The sequence below is a fragment of the Salmo salar genome, chromosome 28 (assembly GCF_965601325.2).
Source record: "Salmo salar chromosome 28, fSalSal1, whole genome shotgun sequence".
NCBI classification, from domain to species: domain Eukaryota; kingdom Metazoa; phylum Chordata; class Actinopteri; order Salmoniformes; family Salmonidae; genus Salmo; species Salmo salar.
In genome coordinates, this window is record NC_138318.1 from 24,293,247 (window position 1) to 24,305,553 (window position 12,307).

A 12,307-nucleotide genomic window follows, 5' to 3' on the forward strand; every position below is an offset into this window, starting at 1 on the left:
TGGGAATCTATTTGAACTATTTTGAAACAAGAGACTGGAAAACTATTTTTACTAACACCATAAAAAGCCACTGAGCTGTGAATGTGGAGAGGCATTTTCACATTGATGACTCTATGATCTTTACTGCATTGAATCCAACTTGTGAGTGAGGGTACATTTCCACAAAAACATTGTCAATTATTATTATTGCTAAGCCATGTTATTATGCATAGTATTTTACAAATATTTTATTTACACAAAGAGAAAGAAGCTAACTTTGACTTTATCTGTGACTATATGAGCTTTAAAAGACAAAGAACAGGTATAATAACTGCATGGAGCTTTGAGTTACTTTCCGTGTCTGTAATAGGGAATGATGCTCTAGAAGGGGCCACTGTAACCAAAGCAGAAACATCGACAGTGTGACTACACATGAACCTGACTCCCACCTATGCCCTTCACACCTGGAGGACAGACTGCAAACGGCCACCACTGTTTTGACACCACTGTTACAGGCTGGTACAGGGCACAGACAGAGAAAGGGAGCAGGAAAGTACAGGAGAGAGAAGTTCAAGGGATCTGTGTGTGTGTGTGTGTGTGTGTGTGGGGGGGGGGGGGGGGGCAGGGAGGAGACCGACCTGACGTTGACACACCACCTACAGAAGTCGCTCTTCACCCTGTCAGGGATGTTGACCTTCACTGTCAGAATCTTCAGATTCTCCCCTCGGTTAATGGCCAGGGTCTGCAAGAGAAACATAACCTGTTGAGACAGGCGACACACGGCACCACACGGCACAGACCCCTACGCCCCCCTACCCCTCACACACACTTTCCAAAAACAGCACAGAAAGACAACCCACGCCACACTGGCACGGACACACACACACAGTCTGCTCACACAGTCTACACTGTAGAAAACCTCCCTGCTCTCTCCCACTAATTCCTCCATCTAGCTATAAGGAAAGGTGGCATGCTGTTAAGCAAATAGTTTTAAGTGTCTGACCTTTTCGGAGGAAAACCTTTTGGAGAGAAAGGGAAGAAATGACCCGTCAATCTGGATTCGATGCGGAAGAGCCAAGTTGACAAATGCCCCCCCCCCCCCACACACACACACATCCTACCAGCCTGCCACCAAGCAGTCACCACATCCACCCCCGCCCTCCACATCACAACAGCTAATGGCCAGATCGAGACAGAAATTAATGCTGCAAGAATCATGATGAAAATTATATTTCCTTTTTTGGCATGTTCCCCCCTTGAGCTTTTCTGTTCACTGGGTGATTTCTCATGCGATATTCATCAAATCTGAAGTTTTGCGTGCGATCGAACAAAGTCGGACAAAACATCCAACAAACTTTCATGTCCTCCCCCAAATACTATATTCCTCCTCAGAGTGGGGTTTCTCTAAGGGACAACTCAGTGGAGAACACCGTAAAGAAAAACAGACAGATGTTCTGTCAGAGAACAGGCATCTGTCCCAGTCCTGTCTGTGTTGGTGAATCAGTGTTCGTTAAAGAGGATGACCTGGGTGAGAATGTTGGAGGTGATGGCTGTGACAGCTACCTGAACGCTGGCCACAAGACACCACCCTGCCACGCGTCCTCCATCGCTCTGGGCCTGACGGGACGGCTAGCTACCTCTATCACCAAACACCATTGAAATCAACACTCCAAGAGCCACAAATGTAGATGGCAAGTGGGCGTAGCATAATACCCAGTAATGTGAAAAATCCCAATCACTCCTTTACGGTTTCCTCTCCATCACACACTCCAAGAAACCCTTTCCACAACTAGGAACTATGCTAAGCCAAATTGATAGCATTTGAGTGTAGAACGCAGCCAAAACTACACAGAAAAAACACATTTCCCATGCTATGATGTGAACTACATCACATCTGCCTGAGATTTAATGAGTTTGGCAGATATTAAGAGGTTATTACCAGACAGTCTGACAACTTCAATCCTTCCAATTTTTCCTACTGCAGGACATGCAAGTTCAGTATTTACATTATTAATATGAAGATTTTTTTTTTCTTCCAACATATCAAGTTCTTCATAAACAATGAAATCATAATTGGAAAAATATGAGGAATGTCAGCTACATTAATGAATATTATTTTTAAGACTGAGCGATTCAGATTCAATATTTACTTTCTAAATAAGACTAAGGAATGGTGAATGTGTTGCTCGTTGAACTGGGCGATAGGCAGGGCTCAAAGAAAACAAGACGATGTGGTGAACTTTTAACTCCTTATCTTTTCATTTTCAGAACAAACACACACAACATGGGGGTTGCGATACACCAATGAGTGTTCTCAAGAAAAAATAAACTTGATCCCATGTTTTATAGGGAAACATTTAGTTTTAAATAAATATCATATTAGTTTTGGGTTGAATAAAGACTTGTTTTCATTATTTGTATAATCGTGTTAGAATCATAAATATTCAATATAATACTGAGATTATCGCTGCCAAAAATAATTTAAGCATTGCATATATATATATATATATATATATATATATATATATATAAATACAAATAACACACACACACACACACACACACACACACACACACACACACACACACACACACACACACACACACACACACACACACACACACACACACACACACACACACACACTATTAAACATTAAGAACACATTCCTAATATTGAGATGCACCCCCCTTTTTCCCTGAAAACATCCTCAATTCGTCAGGGCATGGACTCTACAAGGTGTCAAAAACGTTCCACAGGGATGCTGGTCCATGTTGACTCCAATGCTTCCCACAGTTTTGTCAAATTGGCTGGATGTCTTTTGGGTGGTGGACCATTCTTGAAATTGTTGAGCGTGATAAATCCAGCAGCGTTGCACAAACTGGTGCGCCTGGGACCTACTACCGTACCCCGTTCAAAGGCACTTAAATATTTTGTCTGGCCCATTCACCCTCTGAATGGCACACATACACAATCCATGTCTCAAGGCTTAAAAATCCTTCTTTATCCTGTCTCCTCCCCTTCATCTACACTGATTGAAGTGGATTTAACTGATGACATCAAGAAGGTATCATAGCTTTCACCTGGATTCACCTGGTCAGTCTATGTCTTGGAAAGAGCAGTGTTCATAATGTCCACTCAGTGTCTATCTATAAATGTTCCATACAGTATACTCAACATGTTTCACTTTAAATGTCCTACTGCATATCTCTACGTTACTGTAATGTCTTACCCTGATGGAATAGTCTGTAATAGTGTTGGCCCTAAAACAAATGCCTTATCATCCATTGTTGATTGGCAATAAAGTCTGAATTAAATCGAATCAAAGCTAAAGAATGAAACATAGTGATTATTCTAAAACGAGAGAATGAAATCACATTATTCCCTTAGCCTAAATTTTAACTGTGACTTGACAAAAATAATTGCCACTCAAATAAATGTGTAATCTCATAAAACAACAATGTTTTAACTGAAATAAAATAACGGGGGAAAACATCCAAATTACAAGATCCCTCTGACTAGTCTTGGACAATTTGTTTTAATGCAAAGTTTATTTTTGAAATTGTAGATAATCATTAAACCATCATTTTAAAATGGCAAAGGTCCTGTTTCTCTATTATTATAAAGGAAATCTAGCTCACACACACACACACACACACACACACACACACACACACACACACACACACACGTCTGGCTGCGCGTAATGCAAATAGCTGCCAGTCCAACTGCAGAGAACAGGCATGTATTTCCCCACCTGTCCATCACAGCCGGTCTATAATTGAGGAAGCAGACAAATCTAGGTCCACTACACTCCAGGCCAACCACAGACAAGAAGATTAGAAACCAGTTGGAGACGCAAATGGAATTAGAGCTGTGGATAGAAAAACAAATCCCTAATGGCATATTCCAAAGTATAAGCAAGACGTTAATAGCTATGGAGAGGCACTGTTGATGCACTCTAACTATGGCTAAAATTGAGTTTGACATTATGATGCCCTGTTGTTAGTAAATAAATACAACTATGGTGGGAAGATAAACTGTGGTTGTAAGTTGTAAGTAATTATTAGGAAGTAATCAATAATGCTTAATGGACTCACAAACTATACATATAACTAAATGTGTTGTCCAACACAGAAAATGTAAATAACATATTTTCTAAGCATTTAGTAATTGTTTGAGGAAATACTTCCTATTACTAAATGCTTAGAAAACATGTTATATGTATTTTCTATGTTGCACATCACATTTAGTTATATGTATAGTTTGTGAAAGAGCCCAAGTGACAGCAACCATTTCCGTTCTGAACATGGCACACAAAGCCAACATACAGCCCATTTCTAGGATCAATACTTAAAACGGTGAAATCTAAAACTAGACTCGACGGGCTAACCCTGACCATCTGAGAAAAATAGTGCAACTCCAGCTGCATCTTAGTTTAATAGCAACAGTGCAACTGAGCAAGAAGCCTTGAACAATAGATTATCACCTATTTCCTTGACTTTTCCAAATGTCTGTCCTAAGAGAGCAGAGGGGGTAGGATCATGTTGCTCTGTGTAGTCAGTGTTGTGTGCAGGCAAGAACATGTGATTGACCCTCCCTTGCAGGGAGGGAAGGGACAGCTGGAGGTCCTGGGTGTGAGGCGGCGTGAGGCGGACGCTAAACAATCAATCAGGCCAGCTGGTCACCTGACACCAGCCCTGTCACAACGCATCGGTCACCCCCGGCAACACACCGGTCACAACGCAGGGCCACAGCACTGCTGACCGTACCCACTTCACCTCTCCACCGTCACGCCTGTCAATCACAGGGAGGACAAGGCACGCACAGAGTAGGCAGTCACACCTACTCTACAATGTGGTGTGTGTGTGTGTGTACATTAATACATCATTGTGATAGTGTTTCTTTGAGTGTTCAGTCAGGTCTTAAATACCTGTGTAAACTGATGGAATTGATACTGATGGTTAAATGCAGATTTCCCGTTTTACTTATTTTGGTTCCGCTGCACCTGCACTCATTAAAAGTAATTATACAGTTTGTTTCTGCACTTCAAGAGAGTTCAAATGTTCCACAAATTCAATCTGATATTGGCCAATACATTCCAAATGGCATACAACTTCAACTGCCATTTGACAATCTGTAAGAATTGTTGTGTACTGTGTAGTAGGTTACGTGTAGGCTAACAGTAATTCCCAGCAAAAGGACAATGTCTAAAAGTCCAGAGGAAATATAAACTCAGTGTCTTTAGAAATATCAACTCCACTGACTCAGATTAGAGTAATCACAAATATCACAAATATATATATATATATATATTGATGATCAATCATACTTTTAGTGCCTATGCTTATAAACTATATATATATTTTTTTTATGTTTCAACAGAAATGCATTTTTTCAACCCATTAAAACAACACCATTTAGAATCAACCAATTCTTTAACTAAGTGTTCAGTTTAAAGTGTTATCTCCAGGAGCTTCTGTCCCCTGAATGTTTCTGTACCCAGCTGCATAAATACATACTGACCACAACTTAACACCCTTAATACACTGCCTGCCTGCCTGAGCGCCTGCCTGACTGCGGCTAGCCTAATGTGCTAAATTAAACAGCGAGTACGTATGTGCGTACACATGCCTCCTGTCACAACACATACAACAACCTTTCCCCTTTAAACACGACGCCAAGAAAAGGTTCATTTTTGCCGGAATCCAACAGCTAGCAGGTCACTGCTGGAGAAATTAACACTCAGTGACAATTCTGCTTCACAAAATTAACAATGTCGCTCGCAGAGTGGGCTGCTCTCGACTAGAACGCACAAGCGCCTGAATGGAAAGGCCAACACCATGACTGCAGCTATGCACCACTCATCCGCAGCTGCCACTCACTCATTCACTCTCTATCTCTCTCTCTACCTCCTTCCCTCGCTCTCTCCCTTTTGCCTCTCAGGGCAGTGAGCTGCTGTCACGGCGGAGGAACGCCTGTCAATCTCAGGCCCTAATCCAATGGCACATCGGCGGGGGACATGTCACATATGTTAAGAGGAGCAGAGAGGAAATGACTGGGGGGACACAGACCGGGGCAAGAGGAAAGGAGGAGGGCAGGGTGCGCCCATGACAGACCCACTGTGACATGTGGCCCCGGACCAACTCTGAGTAACCAAGCTGCCACAGGAAAAGGTGGGGGGCAGGTTGAGTGGGACGGGGGCATGGCTAACCTCGCCTGACGTGACTAGCATTCAGAAGTGGCACGCAGGGAGGGGGCCGAGGGAAATACCAAGCACTGCCACAGAGTTAAACTCACAGTGATCTTACAACATTACTCAAAGATCACTCATTTTTACATAAACAGTTTGGGGCTCAGTGGACAAAGAGACGTAAACATGAAATGCTATGTACACATTTCATACCATAGTCCAAACAGTTGACTATTAGCACATTGAATACTATTATGTGGTTCTACTAATGTATAATAGGCATCAAGACAGGTGTTAGATACTGTATGTGGTTTAGTGTGTGATGGATGGAAATAATGCATCTTGTCATTGAAGACATTGACCTGAATGCATGGTTAGAGCTAGAGTTATGGAATTGAGAAAGCCATTTCCCTGCTACTGGCTGAGGGGTCTGTCTGGGACTCACCTGGTGGTGTTGAATACGCTGCACGTTGCAGGTGAAGTCACAGTACAGGTGGAACTTGTCAATGTCTTTGGGCTTCCCCTGGTGACCCTCTTTTTGCTGCTGCTGCTGCTCCTTCAGGGCTGTCTTAGACACAGACGACTGGAGCATCACCATGCTGTTATCACATCTGAGAGAGAGACAGACAGAGAGACCGAAAGAGAGAGAGAGGAGGCACACACAGAGATAGACACAGAGACAGAGACACACAGAGAAAGAGAGGAGACACAGCGAGAGAGAGAGAGAGAGAGAGAGAGAGAGAGAGAGAAAGAGACAGACACACACAGAAAGACACACAGAGAGAGCGAGACAGACACGAGAGAGAGAGAGAGAGAGAGAGAGAGAGAGAGAGAGAGAGATATAACCGTAACACTGTAAGTAACGTTCAAAAGAGGTTTGAAATATCTATGCACACACACAGATGCCAAGAAGTGTCACAGAATACTTATTTATGCTTTCCACCAGTTAGATCACAGGTTTAGCTGAAACAATGATTGGAGACGGGGAACAGATGGAGTGGGGAACACAGTACTGTACATAGTGTGGAAGGCAAAGAGGGAGAGAAGGAGAAAGTTCTTACAGAGATCTTATATGGGTCAGGGTCTCTCCGTCTTTAGCAATCATATCAGCCAAAATCTGCTCCACTCCGGTCGACACCTCCTCCACAGTGGACAAACCTGTGGGGCAGACACATGCAGAAATGATGTATATATAATTCACATTAGGATATGAACACAGTAATAAACTAGTTGTAGCACTAAGACTATGGTATCAGTGGGACAGCATACTGGGAGATTTGAGCAGTACAATGTTATTCTACAGAAACTAACATCAATACTTCGCCTGTACAGTATGTAAAAGGTTTGACTGTGTTACTCAAAGCAAACCCGGTGTCCAAAGATCGACATCGTTATGTGCTGAATTCTGAGAGAGCATGTCCAGCATTATAGGTCTAATGGAAATGTATTTTCATCTGCATATGAAAGCAATGGCATTATACTGAATTACCATACATTCAATTTCACTGGAAGTGCAATCAACCGTATCTTACGGAGGGGGGTTGGGAGAAACTCCATCTAGCCAAAGCATCCCCATTGTGGTCCCCTTTCATAGAGCTTCGCTGCCCTCTTGTGACCAATTCTTTAAAATCATGATAACTGATAAGGGCAAAGAACTGGAGTTGCTGCAGATTAGCCCAGCTGGCTAGTGTGAGGTGTGAGACACAGGGCTAGGGTTGCAAAATTCTTTCCAAAAATTCCCTGGTTTTCCTGAAATCCTGATTGGAAGATTCCTACAATTAGAAGTAGATAAGCAGGAAATCCGTGAATCTTCCAACAGGGAATTCAGTACCATGGGCAGTATAACTTAAGTGTCAGTAGATTTGAGTGGCTTTAGTGTGTGGGTGATAATGTGTGTACCTTTAGTCCCAGGTTTGACCCAGGCTCTCAGGTCCAGAGTGTGAGGACTCTGTAGCAGGGCCTGGGCAGCAGACTCCAGTCCCAGCTGCTTGGCACGACGGGCCTTGCTCAGCTTGCTGCCTTTCTTGTAGGGTGCATACTGCAGGGGTACAAGCACACATCAGAGTGGATATTCCATCAGGCAGTGAGTCAGTCATCACATGGTCCAGTTCAGGTCCAGATCACATACATGCACCGTCCAGTTCTGGTCAAGTAGACCTAGAGTTGAAAAACTCCCTGTAATGTACTGAATTTTCTGAAATGTTGGTAATTAATAGGTAATTTTGGTAAACTATGGAAAAATATGAAACATTAACGGTATTCATGAAGTTCATGGGTTATATTTAAGATAATGCTTTACAGCTATATAAATCAAATCAAATATGAAAACTCCGTAAAATCCTTGAAAGTTTCCAGAATTCCAGTAGTTTACTGGTAAATAAAAATAAAAAACTACCGGTAACATTCCATCCCTTTGCAACCCTAAGTAGACTGCTCTCACTCACCACGTGGTCCAGTTCATCAGCGGTCCTGCAGTTCCTCAGAGCCTGTTCCAGCTCAGCAGTCAGGACTCCCTCCTTCTTAAGAGTCTGACTGATAGTCTGCGTCTTCTTCGCCAGTGCACTAGAGAGATCACAGGATCACACAAATGAAAACATGCATGGACACACACACACACACACACACACACACACACACACACACACACACAGAAAAACAGATGAAATACGCAAAACAAACAACAACAAAAAAGAGGCAACTATAATAATACCCAACTTGTCTGATTGGCGCCATCTAACGGGGATGGTCTGTTATTGCACTGACTGGTTGTAACAGTTATTTATGCAGACATACAAATATACAGTATGCAGGGTATCATCAGAGGTTGAAAAAGTACCCAACTGTCATACTTGAGTAAAAGTAAACTTAATACAAAATGACTCAAGTAAAAGTGAGTGACTGAATTAAATAGTACTTCAGTAAAAGTCTAAAAGTATTTGGTTTTAAATATACTTACATATCAAAAGTAAATGTAATTGCTAAAATATACTTAAATATCAAACGTAAAAGTATAAATCTTTTCAAATTCCTTATATAAAGCAAACCAGGCCGCACCATGTTCTTGTTTTTTAATTTACGGACAGCCAGGGGCATGCTCTGACCATCAATTACAAACAAAGCATGTGTTTATGTGAGTCCACCAGATCAGAGGCCGTAGGGATGACCAGGGATGTTCTCCTGATAAGTGTATGAATTAGACCATTTTCCTGTTCTGCTAAGCATTCAAAATGTAATGAGTACTTTTGGGTGTCAAGGAAAATGTATGGAGTAAAAAGCACAATATTTTCTTTAGGAATGTAGTGAAGTAAAAGTAGTCAACATTATAAATATTAAAGTACAGATACCCCAAAAAACGACTTAGTAGTGTTTTCAAGGGTAGTGTTTTCAAGTATTTTTACTTAAGTACTTTACACCACTGGCTACTATGAAATATTTGTTTGATTATCTTAAGTTACTTATGGTGAAGTCAAATAAACAACTCAAATACTATTTTCTATTCCAGTCTAATGAACTGGTATAGCACCCCACTAATAAGTTCCTCACTAAATCTCCTCCAGCACCAGCTGCACGTCCCTCACGGCGTCTGCGTCCATGTGGTTGATCATCTCTTTCCTGTAGCGCACTATAAAGGGAATGGTGTTCTCCTCTCTGAAGAGCTGGGAAATGTTCAAACACACCCACTGCTCCACCCCTGTCCTCTCAGACAGCAACTGACAACACACAGAGGAGAACGCTTCATCACAGTGGAATCAAAGTACCATGTGAATAATACTACATTAATGAGGAAACATACATTGATTGCAATGGTCAACTATTTTGCAGAGGATTTTAAGCTGCCATTCAGTCAGACCAGCTATTTACATATTTGGTGGTTTGGCACAACAGTTTAGCAACTGTTCAGTTTATTTAGGTTAGAGCTGAAAATGATGGTTTGTTGTTGAATTACTCAAAGGACTTACTTGAATAAGGTCCCAGTTCATGTTCAGGTCTTCTCCAAAGCCTCTTCCTGAGGTGGGCAGTCTGGTGGGCCTGCCCTGAGGCGCACTGCTGGTCTTCTGTCTCTTCAGAGAAGGCTCATCAAACGTGAAGTCCTCCTCAGGCTCTTCCTTCTTCACCCCATAAGGCTGATGGCTGGAGGAGGGCCCCTCGGACCACCCGCCCCCTGCTCTGGACATGTTGTCATTGCAGGATCCATCAGGAACAATGAAGGACAGTCTCTGAAAGACATCCAGTAGAGGAGTATATAAACACTTACCTGATATAAAAAGTGGTGAAGTCAGTCAGTGAGGTGTCTACCATTATGTACAGCCAAATGTGTAGTAATTTCATAGAAATCATGTTGAGCAGTTCGTATTACACTGTACCACTAAGTCCCTATACCACTGTAATAACAAAAATCACTCAACTCCATTAATGCAATGCAATTACAAAGCAAGTAATGTCTAACCAAATGAACACAATATTGTTACTAGTGTAATAAAAGCTTACTAAACAGGTGGAGAGTTTACATGACTCTTACCTCCTCTTTGACCCTGACTGACTGCTGTGACTCCGCTGCATCACAGATGGAGTTAGTCTGATTGGCTCCTCCAGCCTCTTCCTCTAATAGAGCCTGCTGCTTCTTACCTCCTTTTGTTGCTCTGGGAGCTTTCGGGGGTTTGGGTTCTTTAGGGGGTTTGGGTTCTTTAGGGGCTCTGGGAGCTTTAGGGGCTCTGGGAGCTCGGGCTTCCTCTCCACTGGTTTGCGTGGGGCTTTGGGTTTGGACTCCTTGGGCTCTTTAGGTTTAGCCTGCCTCTTCACTGCTGGTTTCTTGTCGCTTGGCTGAGCTTTCTGCTGCCTCTTGGGGGCCTTGGATTCTGGCTGCCATTCTTCAATCTCATCTTCACTCGCTGACTGAGTGTGTGGACTACTAAGGGAACAGAGGCTTGTATTATGGAAAACTGATCAAAAGGGAAACTGTGAATATAGAAGCTTTAGAATACACACGCAACAACACAATTTTTATCAAATGAATTCCATACACGATTCCTAACTTAAGTTAAAACTCACAGTTCATCGGAATCTCCATCTGTTGTCTTTTCCGTGTAGACTTTAACTGTGCGAGTTCGCCGTTGCATCTGGTGAGAGATATAATCAACATTTAATTTTTAACCATTACCAAACCCACTCTTACTGTCAAATCAAACAAAGGTGTAATAGCCTAAGCCAACACTATCAATAATGCTGTGTCATAGCCTGAGCCAATACTATCAATAATGCTGTCAATAATGCTGTGTCATAGCCTAAGCCAACACTATCAATAATGCTGTGTCATAGCCTGAGCCAACACTATCAATAATGCTGTGTCATAGCCTGAGCCAACACTATCAATAATGCTGTGTCATAGCCTGAGCCAACACTATCAATAATGCTGTGTCATAGCCTGAGCCAACAATATCAATAATGCTGTGTCATAGCCAGAGCCAACACTATCAATAATGCTGTGTCATAGCCTGAGCCAACACTATCAATAATGCTGTGTCATAGCCTAAGCCAACACTATCAATAATGCTCTGTCATAGCCTGAGCCAACAATATCAATAATGCTGTGTCATAGCCAAAGCCAACACTATCAATAATGCTGTGTCATATACAGTACCAGTCAAAAGTTGACACACCTACTCATTCAAGGGTTCTTTATTTATACTATTATCTACATTGTAGAATAACATTGAAGACATCACAACTATGAAATAACACATATGGAATCATGTAGCAAAAAAAAAAGTGTTAATCAAAATATATTTGAGATTTTTCAAAGTAGCCACCCTTTGCCTTGATGACAGCTTTGCACACTCTTGGCATTCTCTCAACCAGCTTCACCTAGAATGCTTTTCCAACAGTCTTGAAGGAGTTCCCATATATGCTGAGCACTTGTTGGCTGTTTTTCCTTCACTCTGCGGTCCAACTCATCCCAAAACATCTCAATTGGGTTGAGGTCGGGTGATTCTAGAGCCCAGGTCATCTGATGCAGCACTCCATCACTCTCCTTCTTGGTCAAATAGCCCTTACACCGCCTGGAGGTGTGTTGGGTCATTGTCCTGCTGAAAAAAAAAATGATAGTCCCACTATTGCTTTGCAGCAATTTGACCATG

General features: G+C 42.2%; 1 protein-coding gene across 1 annotated transcript in view; it reads right to left on the reverse strand.

The window, feature by feature from the left end:
• Positions 1–10,971, reverse strand: part of srbd1 (S1 RNA binding domain 1) — an 87,592-nt gene extending 76,621 nt beyond the window's left edge. Inside the window, exons 1-8 of the mRNA XM_014179990.3 lie at positions 10,693–10,971; positions 10,133–10,390; positions 9,717–9,883; positions 8,618–8,735; positions 8,073–8,211; positions 7,235–7,331; positions 6,619–6,784; positions 618–721 (exon numbers count right to left, since the gene is read on the reverse strand). Coding sequence (XP_014035465.2) covers positions 618–721; positions 6,619–6,784; positions 7,235–7,331; positions 8,073–8,211; positions 8,618–8,735; positions 9,717–9,883; positions 10,133–10,348 — 1,007 coding nt within the window. The 5' untranslated portion in view covers positions 10,349–10,390; positions 10,693–10,971. The remainder of the gene's footprint in view (positions 1–617; positions 722–6,618; positions 6,785–7,234; positions 7,332–8,072; positions 8,212–8,617; positions 8,736–9,716; positions 9,884–10,132; positions 10,391–10,692) is intronic.
• Positions 10,972–12,307: the final 1,336 nt, after the last annotated feature.